At 36.4% G+C, this 13,664-nt stretch overlaps 1 protein-coding gene across 1 annotated transcript in view; it reads left to right on the top strand.

The window, feature by feature from the left end:
* The window catches only part of ASB15 (ankyrin repeat and SOCS box containing 15), a 33,109-nt gene extending 19,858 nt beyond the window's left edge, over positions 1-13,251 (top strand). Inside the window, exons 6-10 of the mRNA XM_004265494.2 lie at positions 680-925; positions 1,704-1,875; positions 3,451-4,021; positions 4,529-4,682; positions 10,379-13,251. Coding sequence (XP_004265542.2) covers positions 680-925; positions 1,704-1,875; positions 3,451-4,021; positions 4,529-4,682; positions 10,379-10,551 — 1,316 coding nt within the window. The 3' untranslated portion in view covers positions 10,552-13,251. The remainder of the gene's footprint in view (positions 1-679; positions 926-1,703; positions 1,876-3,450; positions 4,022-4,528; positions 4,683-10,378) is intronic.
* The last annotated feature ends 413 nt before the right edge of the window (positions 13,252-13,664 follow it).

Below are 13,664 nucleotides of genomic sequence, written 5' to 3'. Positions count from 1 at the left end.
GAAAAAAACAGAGAGGGAGAGAGACATCCGATTTAGTGAACGTTGGAAAACGTAGTACATTAGCTGTCACTTACTTCACCTATAAAAAAGAACAACTGACCTATCTGGATTCTAAACATTCCTATTGCTAACCTCTCATAAGAGTATGAGAAAGAGAAGTTTATTTAATATTTACTGCTGGATTTGGTGGGGGAAAAAACTCATTCTAGAGGGAGAAAAATTTGATAAACATTATTTACACATGTGGCTCCATGATCCTAGAAGTGATGAAATTATAGTAATAATAATGGTTATCATTTATTGAGCTCCTAGTATATACTAAGCATTTTACATACATACATTATTTAACTTATACAAAAGTTGATGTTATTTTCGTTTTGTTGATGAAGCAACAGAAGTTTCGAAAGAGTACACACAGCTTCCTTAGTGATAGGCATCCTGTTTTCCATGAAACTCTTACCCATCCTCAGGTCTGTCTTAAAGAAAAGGCAGTATCATCTTGCACGCTAACACTTCACAATAGGAATTTGGTATGAGAAATAGAAGGGGTGTGAAAAATACAAGAAAAGAAATCACTAATATCTCTTTTGATATTAAACCCGGTCATTAGTTTAATGCCATGTAAGGTATTCATGTTATATGCCCACCATTGACTATTCTTTCTAAAATCATCTTCAAGCTGTGAAAATGGGCTCCTATGACATGGTGTCTGCCCTGCTTAAACACCACACCAGCCTTGACCAGCCCTGTGTCAAGCAATGGTCAGCAATGCACGAAGCAGCCAAACAAGGCCACAAAGATATAATAGCTCTACTACTAAACCACAGAGGCAATGTCCACCTAAGAGACGGATTTGGAGTCACCCCGTTAGGTGTTGCGGCCGAGTATGGTCACTGTGATGTGTTGGAACACCTGATCCACAAAGGTACGTAGAAAAGGAATTGCATGTTGCTGACTTTTCTCCTGCCTCTTGGATCTCCTTTTCTCCACTTCTCACTGGCTCCTCTTCCTCTCCTGAATGTATCTAGGCATCAAGCTTTTGTCCCATCCGTCGATAGCCCCCTCAATAGACCCTTATTGCGCAACTCACTTGAACCCTATGCACAGGGACTTACAAATCTGAGTGCCTGGCCCTGACTGCTCCCAGTTTTCACATAGATGGCTCACCAAGGTCTCACACTCATCTTCTCCTAAATTGAATTCCTCTTCTTTCACACTTTTAATAATTTCTCTCAGCCAAGACTGAGAGCTTAGATGTATCTCTGATTCCCCCATCACCTTCTGTTTCAAATATGGTCAGTTGCCGTGTGCTACAGCAACCCTCTCTCTCACCAGTTCTCACCTTCTTCTCTCTCACCCATCTTCTGCTGGGTCACACATGGTGTTTGCACACAGAAGACAGTTGATAAATATTTTTTTAAATCGAGTGTTAACTGCTGCCTTTAAAAGTCTAACTGTACCTTTTTGGGGGAGACTTTGTTTATCGTGGAAATTGACTTGAGTTCTCAGATGTTCTTATGACAGAAAGATTTTCTAATAGAATGAAACACGCTGCACGATTGTTTATTGAAAAGACTGAGAACACAGGTGTTCTTAATTCTATACTTTTAAGTCCTAACCAGAAAGGAAAACCACAGGCTATTTTTAAGATTATCTTGACAGTCTGTCCAGCTATCACTATGCCGCATGTTTTATACTGCCAGGAGGGGATGTGTTTGCTTTGGCGGATGATGGGGCATCAGTGTTGTTTGAGGCAGCAGGAGGGGGCAATCCTGACTGCATCTCCCTCCTGCTGGAATATGGAGGAAGTGGAAACATACCTAACAAAGCAGGGCATCTTCCTATACACCGAGCTGCCTACGAGGGACATTATCTGTGAGTAATAAATCATAGCATGATCATTTCAAGTGGAAAAACACAAGCTTGTATATATGGTATAATCCCAAATCTATCTATACACCTCCCAAAATCCAAAAAGAAAAAGGCAAAATGTTCACAAGTTTTGTGTATCTATATATTTGTTTGATTTTTCCCATTCTTTTTGTATTCTTTTACTTTAAAAAATTTCCACATTGAATTTATACTACTTTTAAAAATGAAAAGATATTTTCTTTTAGAAGAAGGTAAGTTATAAGTGAGAATTCTGCACAAGCCGCCCAAATGTGCCTTTTTGGTTTTTTTAATACGTTTAACAGATGGCTACAGGTTTCTAAAAATTTTGCCCTTGGCCAAGGGTTAAAATTTGTGTTACTCTAATCTTTATCAACACCAACAGATATTATAATATAATGTCAAATTTATTCTTGAATAGAAAAGTTTCATTATAAATTTAGGTTTCTTTATTCCCCAAAATAAAAAGGCCAGATATACTTTTAAATCACAAAAATGTGCCACAACCAACATATCAATAGAAATCTATAATCATTATATTAAACTACCCACCATGAAAGGATGGTTTTAGGTAATTAAGTATATTTCATAAGTTCAAAAATTTTGAAATCATTAGGCTTTATCACAATTTCAGTGGTGACATTGGTTAAGTAGCCAATGACACGTAATTGACACTAAGTGACACGTTGTCAAAGTTCATAAATTCACATATGGTCGCTCTGAATTAGGCACAAGAGATCAACTTATCCTTGCCTGTGGCTCTCATACCTCTCTAGTTCATCAGTCAAGTGTGAAATTCACAGCTATTTGTCACAGGTTCTTTGAAACATAAGCTGTGGTTAGTTGTCTCGGTTGAACAGATGTAAGGTTGATGGAACAACAAAGACTCTTCTTGTTGCCAATAATTCAATTTCAAGTAAGCAGACAGGATGTACATGGCCAATATTCAAGCATACATTGCTCAGGAAGCAGTGAAAGGGGAGTAACAAACGAGAATTCAAGAGGCCTAAATTGTAGTCATTGCCCTACATCTATGTGACCTTGGACAAGTCATTTCACTTCTCAAGACTTCATATGGCTCTGCTGGTATTAAAGGGGTTGAACTCAGTGATGCTCAGGGTTACTTCCATCTCTAACTTCCTGTGACTCCATGTTATAATGGTCAAGAGTGTGAAGCATTCTTCTATGGCATCAAATGGACTTACTTTCCTATTATATTTTTTCGTTACATAGCATTGGTTGATTATAGATATTATGCTGTTCAGAGAAGAACTGAAAGATGGGGAGGGTTCCTGAATAATTACAATTCTAGGACCAAATATATAAGATCCAGTATTTTCCCCAGGAATATTTAGCCTGGGAAGCTAAATCAAAACTAAACTAAATTACACTAAACTGAAAAGTAGTAAGTCAATGGACAAATATTAAATGTTTTTGTGTAAGGTTATCTAGAGAAAATACAGGAAACTAAGTGAATTGCATTCACTTGTCTAGTGAGGAAGCTGGTTTATTTAATTTCTTGATTTTCTTCATGCCGTGTGGATATTTGATTTCTTTTAGTGCACTGAAATATCTTATTCCAGTAACATCCAAACATGCAATTCAGAAAAGCGGGCTAACGCCAATTCACTCAGCAGCAGATGGACAAAATGCACAGTGCCTAGAACTGCTTATTGAAAATGGCTTTGATGTCAATACCCTGCTTGCTGACCACATTTCCAAGAGCTACGATGATGAACGGAAGACTGCTCTCTATTTTGCCGTTTGCAATAATGATATCCACTGCACAGAAGTCCTCCTGGCTGCAGGTGCAGACCCAAACTTAGATCCCCTCAACTGTCTTCTTGTGGCGGTGAGGGCCAATAATCATGAAATTGTCAGGCTGCTTCTCGCCCATGGAGCTAATGTCAATTGTTATTTCATGCATGTGAATGACACTCATTTCCCCAGTGCCATTCAGTATGCCCTAAATGACGAGGTAATGCTCAGGCTGTTGCTGAATAACGGCTATCAAGTGGAGATGTGCTTTGACTGCATGCACGGGGACATCTTTGGAAATTCGTTTGTATGGTCAGAGATAGAGGAAGAGATACTGCCGGGATGGACGTCTTGTGTCGTAAAAGATAACCCGGTGAGTTACATCCTTCTCTTCTTCATATTGGGTCATCATCCTAACGTTTGCTCATCAGGGATGTTAGAAGAAAAGAAAAGTCAACTCCAACTTTTATATTTTTCTTGTTCTTGAGTTTTTGTTTGCAATGATATGGGGAAATAAGCATAAAACTAGGCCAAAAACAAAGTGTATTCTTCTTGAATTCGAAACCGAATGTTGAAGAATGTGGGAAAATATATCAATAATTTATGCTTATTTGGTGGAATGTTGGGGCTAGAAGCATGGAAAGAAGCATGATTCTTCCACATCGTGCTGAATACAATCACATCAGAGCCACGCGTGCTTCAGGGCTCCTAGTTTCACAGAAACAAGGAAACCGTTTATTTTTCTTTTTTTGTTCATTACAAGGAGGGAACTTTCACTTCCTGTAAAATGACAGATAATAATTTTTCAGAACAAAATTAAGTGTTTTTGTATATAGTGTATTAAAAGTACTACTAAGTTAAATTTCATCACTTCTCTCAGTTCTGTGAGTTTATTACAGTTCCTTGGATGAAACACTTGGTAGGCAGAGTTATTCGTGTGTTAATGGATTACATGGATTATATCCCTCTGTGTGCTAAACTGAAATCTGCACTAGAAGTACAGAGAGAATGGCCAGAAATCCGTCAAATACTAGGTAAAAGCAAAAGTTTTTCCTACAAAATTTTTTATGGAGAATGTATATAGGGGATATTTCTTTTTTTTTTTAACCTCTTTATTGGGGTATAATTGCTTTACGATGGTGTGTTAGTTTCTGCTTTATAACAAAGTGAATCAGTTATACATATGGGGGATATTTCTTAATGTCATTTTTGATACTTTTTCATAGCTACTTTGTTTTCAGAATTATCTGTTTTTTCAAATCATCCTTAATACTTCCTCTGATAGAAGATACTAATTTTTTGCTTTCCTTGATAATTTCCAACTCTTTAATTGTATAATGAGTAATCCTATTACTATATTATATTCTGACTAGAACTCACTTTTTAAAAGTTAACTGCTATATATCATAAAGTATGTAGACTGTAATCTCCATGTGGGCAGGGATCTGTTTTGTTTATTTTTGTATTCTCAAGGCTTAGCATAATGCCTAATAAGCAGTAAATACTCAATAAATATTGAGTAAATGAATGAATGGAATGAATTGGAATTATCCTTTTTGATATGCTCTCTTCTGGGTCTTGATTGACAAATTCCTACCATCAAAAGTATGTACGACAAGCAGGCCATTTTGTATTCTCTAGGTTAAAGTTTACTTATAATCATAAAAGTGAATCATATTGCAAAAGTTTCAATTAAAGTACATCTAAAATTACTCCAAATTCAAATAGAAACTAGAAAAAAAATCATAAGCTGGAAAGGTTTTCTCTTTCAAAATATGGGTTTGGAAAAATGAACTTTCAAAACCTACATGGACATCATTTTATAGAGCTTGAAGAAGCATCATAGAACTTGGCATTACATTTAAATATTCTGGCACTCTTAATACACCTAAATCAAGTTTAAATGTGAAAAACCGTGACAGCCTAGCCTTTAGGATCAGCCAAATTTTATGCAAATTAGTAGATTATATTTTATAGGCAAGAAGATGAAACTGAAACATTGAGCTGATTCACATACCATATTTGTTAGGTATAAAGTTCTATAAAAAGAAACGGGCAATATAGTGGTTTTCATCTAAGCACTTTGTTTCCATCAGAGTCTCATACATTAAAGTATATAATCTGAATTTGGACCATTTTGACTATGGTAGCAAGAGACGTAAATTGGAGGAAGGATGGAGACTTTGATGGGCTAGAAAGAGTGATAGTTCAACTGAAAGCAGATTTGGAGGGAAGCTTGGATTTTCCTCACATGGCGCTTCCACTGGAATGAGTTGGACGGTACAAGAGACTTTGTGGCAACTGAAACAGGAACCTTAGAGAATCTGATGAATCATATAGTATCGTGAGCTTAGAAATCGACCTCTGGGGTCAGATAGACCTAGAATGGGATGGAACTCTGGCCTTGCCTAGGTTAGGATGGCTGGGTCATATAGTGCATATGTCATTCAGGGCTGATATTTTCATGGAAACAGCAATAATTTATTGCATCATTTTTGTTTCATTGAGGGGAGGGGAATTTTTTATTTCCTGTAAAAAGACCAAGATAGTCATACTAGTTGTGTAACTTTGAGCAAGTTACTTATCCTTTTTATGAGAAGGTTTTCCCACTGCAAAATGGGGCTAGCATAGTATTCACCTCATAAGGTTGTTGTGGGGATTTAAAGAGATGATGCACGTGAGGTGTTTAGCATAAAGCCTACAGCATTAAAAACACTTATAAATTTAGCTATTTTAAAAACTAAATTATTAACATTTTATGTTATTTTTATTATGGTAAGTTTACATGAAGTATCTGAAATGTATATGTAAAGTATGTCATGAATCCCCACAACTTGTAGAGTTAAGTATTATCATTGCTAATTTTTATAAATAAAAAACTAAGGCTAGGGCTTCCCTGGTGGCGCAGTGGTTGAGAGTCTGCCTGCCGATGCAGGGGACATGGGTTCGTGCCCCGATCCGGGAGGATGCCACATGCCGCGGAGCGGCTGGGCCCGTGAGCCATGGCCGCTGAGCCTGCACGTCCGGAGCCTGTGCTCCACAATGGGAGAGGCCACAACTGTGAGAGGCCTGCATACAGCAAAAAAAAAAAAAAAATTATTATAAGAAAAAATAGAAAGAGGAACAGAATAACATCCCCACAGACAACAAAAGCACCAGAAAAACATGCCCTCAGAACAGATTAAAATTGAAACCCTCTGTTTCAAAACAAGCTAAAAAGCATAAGGAAAATGACACAAGACATGAAGGAACAACACAAGTCAGTATTAGAAAAATTCAGAAATGAGGTAACAGTACTGAGGAAGGAATTAGAAAGAAAAACAAAAAATTAATTTCGAATATAAAGACTGAACTGGAATGAAAGCAAGAACTAATAATGCAATAGATAATGACTTAGGACAAATAGAAGATGAAATTAAAGAAAATTTGAAAAATAAAGTGGAAATAAAGGGATATATAAAAGCCTTTGAAAGACAGGGACAGTTTTGAAGACAGCTAAAGAAAAAGAAAACCAAATCAAAGGAACAGAACAAATACAAAAATGTGTACTGTGAAAAACTTTCTGTAATAAAAAAAATTTGAAGCTGAACATTACAAATTACTCTACTCTTTGGTCATGTAGGTAAAAAGAACAAATGACTTATAAGGGAAAATTCAGATTATCTTAAACAATATTACTCTTCTGATGACGTTCTCAAAAATCTCCTAAAAAATAAGCTTCAGACAAACCAAAATAACTAAAGAGATAATGACATAGGACCAGTAATGAGCATTAAACAGAAAACCAAGACTAAGCGCCAGTTAAAAGGGAGAAGATATATAATGGTTATACTGTCAGATAATGTAGATATGACACAACTGTTTTTAATGGGAGAAAAATGGAAAGAGCACACACAAAGACATTTTTAACAGAGCTCAGAAATTATATTGGTTGGTAGCATGATATTGTTATGCTGAGAATGAGAGATGTAGTCAGTATCTAGGATATTCTAATTCTATTATTCTTTGTATCCTTGAGAACCAGCATTGCCAGTGTGGAAGAAAGGGAATACAGATGTAATACGGAAGAGCTTAAAGAAAAATTCTGTAGCTCTGAATTTGAATTGGTACTACTAGTATGAACCCATAAACTATTTTACCTTGAATGCGTGTGTGTGTGTCTGTCTACAGAAGAGTCTTAGAAATAACGACAAGCCCAGTAGCAGTGCATATCCCTAACACCCAGACTGTGGCTTTGAAATAGCATTTCCTGGAAAAAGAAACCAGAGTTTCTTGGAGAAGTGGATGATTTCAGGTTTGGGGAAGGAAATATGCAAGATGAGTCAGGTATATCTGGTCATGCCAGATAAACTCTCACAGACTCATGTCCAAAGAATTCAGGAGCCAGCTTGAGGCTCCCACTGGCCAAATATGGGACAATTTAAGCTTTAAAAGGATAATTATTTCAATGAATTGAAACCAATTAAAATATTTAAATATAATATTTAAAAAATCGGTCAGCTCCAAAGGATAAGAAAATCAATTCATCATCTTGAAAATTAATGAAGGAAAAGATGCAAGCATTTATTCCACCTTATCTGTATGATTTGTGCCACCAGTAACCAAAGAATACATGAGCAAACGTATCCTTTTATAAAAGTATTCCAAATAATAAATTAAAAAGAAATGATATAATTAGATATCACCATCTTGCAGCCCTCAGTAAGCTGCTAATACCCCGTAATGTGGTTCTTGGTGCAAGAACACGGCACCAGCTATAGTTTTGCCAAAGAGATCAAACCTGAGTCTGATCAAGCCTCTGGATCCAGCTAATAATCTGCAAGAAATAGAGAAGGCAGTAGGACACAGAAGTGCACCATGAAAATGCAGTCTCAAAATTCAGGCTGTGGGAAATACGGCATTTTGGATATTCAAAGATTAATTGAAAGGAAGAAGGGGATAGAGAGAAGACCCTGCAGATTAAAAAAGCCTTAAAGAACACATCAAATTCAAAAAAATATTGTCAATACTATAGGGTAGGGATAGCACACTGAGATGATGAAGCTCTAAAGGAAGTGATTACTATGAAAATCAGAACAGTAGTTCCTTATAGGGGAGGAAGGAATGAAGTTTGGGATGGATTGTGGAGAGAATTCTGTTATGGCTGGGGAAGTTCTTCTGTTCATGACCTGGGAAATGATTACAGATGTTCACCCGATAATGATTTATAATAACTTAAGAAACTGTATGTTTGTGCAGTGGCTTTATCTATATTTTATTTTACAATAGACGAGTTAAAATATTTTGGAGATTGTAAAGGAAAAAACCCTAAGGCTTAGATAAATTCATTTCCCAAAGTTATAGACAGAAAATAATAAAGCAAGGATTTGAACTCTTAGATCTGTCTCACGTCAAAACAAAGGCTTTTTCTCCAATACTACTGTGCTTCCTGTCATAGAACAGATTCTGCTTCTAATTGGTAATTCATTGTCCATGTGTTTGTATTGCAAAAGAATGACCAATTCTTATGACTTCAGAAAAGCAATCCAAGTAAGAATAAGACCAGGAAGTTTTTTTATTGTTTCAGTCACACATCATTGCAACTAGAGCTTAAGTCAGTTGATTGCTATGAGTATGGTTAACCACTGGATGTCAGGATTCCTCCAGGTATACGTAGGGCAGAGGCTTTGTAAGGGAAAAAAATAAAATGGTAATTTTTTAAAAATGATGGGTTTATTCTGCCTATTTTGGTAACAATAACTTTGCCTCAGTGGTTTTTCAAAAACACTGTTCTAATTTTTTAAAGATAATTTGAATGTTTATAATCTCAAATAGAACAGAAATGTGATCTCTTTGATTACTGAATTGAGTGATCGTTCACATTATTGAATGATTACAACGTACCAAGCACTTTTCTAATACTTTACATGAATTAATTTGTTCGATCTTCAAAAAACCCTGTAAGGTAGGGTTATCCACATTTCCCAGGTGAGAATACTGAGACCACAGAGGTTAAATAACTTGTCCAAGATCACACAAATACGAAGTGGCAGAGCCAGGATTTTAATCCAAGCCGACTGAGTCCAGAGCCCACAACTAAGTCCATGTGCAATGCTGCCTTTTCACTAGCTCATGTTGCTGGGATAATATATCGGTACTGTAATTATACTACAGATAAAGGTACTAAGAGATAAAGTAAGAGTTGAAAATAAAGGTTAACATCAGCTATTTGAATAACATTAGTAGATTTTTTGGAAAATATAAAATGTTTAGGTATCAGACACTGAAACAAACCTAAGATTGAATAATGGATATATGGAAACATTTGTGTCAGATGTTTCACAGATAACTATTCATCAGAAAGATTGGTAGGAGAGAGCGGAAGTAAAGAAATATATCTTTCAAATACTCAATTCTAAAAAATAAATAGAAGGAGATGTGAGCCTTTGCTTTGTTTAATCAAGTCCATTCATTCATTTAACATATTGTAGTTGAACACCCTGTAGGAGCCAGACTCTCTTTCTGACACAGAGACAGACTAAACGTCTGCTTCATGGAGCTTACATTCTAGAGGAATGGTCTGGAAGACTTAATTGCAATTTGAATTTTACTTAAAGTCACCAGTTGCTAACGTGTGCATGCCTGTTTTTTAGAATGACACTATTAATGTTATTCTAAAACAGTCTGTATCTTACAGGTTAATCCATTAATATTGTTTTTATTTTTTGCTTGTTTTTCCCATTCACTTTAGAGAATCCCTGCTCCTTAAAGCATTTATGTAGGTTAAGAATTCGAAGACTTATGGGACTCCAGCGACTCTGCCAGCCAGCCTTAATGGAGAAGCTCTCTCTGCCACCAACTATTCAAAGATATATATTATTTAAAGAGTATGATCTCTATGGACAAGAGCTAAAATTGCCATAATTTAAAATAATATTTTTAAATGTGATTTAAAAAATGTGTTTAAATGAGATTCCTTCAGAGAATTTCTTGGAACCATTTTATATCCTTATGTGTATTTAAATCCATTGACAATTTTATAACTGGATCCTGGGTTCTTTTGGGAGCACCATATTTTACATCTCTAAGGACCTTTTACATTGTGATTTTTTAAAGCTAGTCAATATTTTGCATTTGAATTTCTATTGATTGCCTTCACTTGCAGTAAGTCTTCAAACTCTCCTTATCAAGTGACCCCTACAATATCCATGAGCAAGTCTCTCCTATGTTTATAAAACAAAGAACCACTTTCTCAAACCCACATCTCCAGCCAGTTGCTGCCCCATTCTCTCCTTTCTTTTATCACCACACGGCGTAAAAGAGCTCTTTCCTGTCCGCAGATTCACTCACTGTAATCTGGCTTCTGCTCCTTCCACGGCCCTTCCCAAGGTCTTTAACAACTTGCTTGTTGCTACTTTCAATGAGCATCCTTCAGTCCTTTCAAGTGATTCCTGCAGCAACTGACTGATTGCCTGCTCCCTCCAGGAAACAGTTCTCCGGATACTTTGCTCTCTTGGCTCTCTTCCCACCTCTCTGGCCTCCTTGTCTCTGGCTTCTTTCTGCATTGCTTATCTCCTGCCAACTCTTTAGTAATACGTCTTAAGTCCCCTTTTTTTATGCTAAGTTCTCTGGGAAATTTCATCCATGTCCATGGTTTCGTTTACTATCTACATGCTGTCGAATGTAAAATTAATATCCGAAGTTCAGCTTTCTCTCACGTGCTTGAGACCTGTGTAGACAATTGGCCTAAGGGACCTCTGAATACAAAGATACCTCAAATGCAGCATGTCCCCAAATGAACTCACTGTCTTCCTCCACAAAAAGGCTCCTTTTCTTACCATCTCTAGCTCAATAGTTAACCCAATTATCAATTCAGTTTCCCAAGTCAAAAGCCTGGACATCAACCTTGACCATCTCATTTTCTTTACCCAATAGAACAAATCACCAAGTCCTGGTAAGTTTATTTCATGAAGTCATCTTCTACTCAGTCTCACTAATTCAGCCCAAATACCAGCTATTATCTCCTTTCTTCCTGGGACACTGTAGTGCTACCCAGCTGGTCCTTTTCCCTGCTATCTTGCCTCATCTAACACACATTCTACACATAACATCCCAGAGTAATCTTTTACAAATGTAAGCAAGTTTCACTCCCCTGCTTAAAATCATTCCCATTGCTCTTAGGTAAAGTCCAAAATTCTTCCATGGCCCTTCATGATCTAACTGCCTGCCTTAGCCTTATCTCCTGATATCTCCCTTACCGTCCTCTTTAACCATGTTAAACACCTTTTAGAAGTTTATTCTTTGAACAGTGATTCCCAGATTTTTCGATTTCATATGTTAGTAGTTTTTAGTAATTTTAAAAATAGGGTCATCTATTTATCCCTGTCATTTCATAAGAGAGGGGCCATTTTAATGCCAGAAAATGGGGCTGCCTTAAACTCAGTTATTAAAATTGAATGACTTTAGGGGAATTCCCTGGCAATCCAGTGGTTAGGACTCTGAGCTTCCACTGCAGGGGTCACGGGTTCATTCCCTGGTTGGGGAACTAAGAACTCTGTATGCCGTACAGCACAGCCAATAAATAAATACATACATAAATAAAATGTTTAAAAAATCTAAAAAAAACTAATTGAAGGACTTTAGCTTTGAAAAGACTTACAGTTTGGTCTTCATTTTCCCATTGAGTGAAAATTTCATTCTGTCCCGACAAGTCTCTGAGGCCTTTTATTTGGGAACCACTGTTATAGAAGAAACCATACTCTCTTGTACCTCAGGGTTTTTGCATGTTCTACTTCTTCTGCCTGGAATCCTTTTTCCATCTCCTTCTTCCCCACTCCATCCTTTATCCTACAGGTCTCAGTTTAAATGTTCTTTCCTCTAGGATGGGAGGCCCCAGAACTGCCCTTCTCATGCTTTATTACAGGAGCCTATGTTCCCCATCTGTCTGCCCTACTAGACTGTAAGCTCTATGAGGGCAGATTTGTTTTGCAGTGTTTTCTTAGGGCCAAACACATTCCCTAAGAGCATAGAGAAAGTGCAAAAATTACTTGTTGAATATACTGAAGGAGCGAATGTCATATGAGAGCCAGACAAAAGTAATCAGTGACCTCATGGTAAAATGATAGTTTTGAGTCTCTGAATTGGTTATATAGCTTTATAATGTAATTACTTAGACTCATTCTTCTTAGATTTTTCTTATTTTTATCTTAAGGGTTATTGTATTCTTTCAATAATAATACCTCACTGGTTTATGAACTTTTCAAATTGTATTTAGCTCTAGTTATAGGTATGAAAAAAAACTGAATAATTAGAGCTATAGTTTTAACAGCTTTTATTCCCTAAAGAATATATTTTCCTATAGATTAAGCTCTAATGTATTTAAATAGAACTATAATGTTTTGTGTATGGGATTTCATGATTCCTCTGTTGCTCTCCTACTTGTGGCTAAAATACATTGTTACCTATAAATATTGCTCTAAATAAATTTTTAAAATAAGGATGTAAGTGTGCTATATGATACTTCAGATATTAAATAAACTAAAACTTTGATATTTAACGTATTATTGTATAAATACGTTCAGGATACTTCAGATATTAAATAAACTCCAGTATGCAAAAGTTTGACATTGGCTTTAATGTGTTTTATGTAAATATATTCAAGAAACACTTGAAGGTAAGGATATGAATTCACTGCACAGGCTATGGGTTGAAAGTGGCTCTTTTGGTGTTTGTGAAGCAGGAGAAAAACATATCCTATGAAACTGAGGCAATCACTATATCCAAAATGGATTGGGTCTTTTTCTTGTCACATTTTGAAATTTTCTAGCAGTGTTTTTGTTTTGGGGTGGGCTGGATGGTAAGAGAAGTAATTTACAGCTAATTAGGACTCTGTTTCTCCTAGAATATGTCACTTTATCTGGGAGAGGGCAACAGCTGCTCCCCCCCAGTGAGCCTCAGGAGAAGCCAAACATTCTACAGTGGTGCCTGTTTAACCACTATCATGTTTAATCAACATGATAGAGTTTTGATGACATCTT

Source organism: Orcinus orca, chromosome 9 (assembly GCF_937001465.1).
Source record: "Orcinus orca chromosome 9, mOrcOrc1.1, whole genome shotgun sequence".
Classification (NCBI taxonomy): Eukaryota; Metazoa; Chordata; class Mammalia; order Artiodactyla; family Delphinidae; genus Orcinus; species Orcinus orca.
Note: the sequence above shows the minus strand (reverse complement) of the source record. Positions and strands in the feature narration are given on the sequence as shown.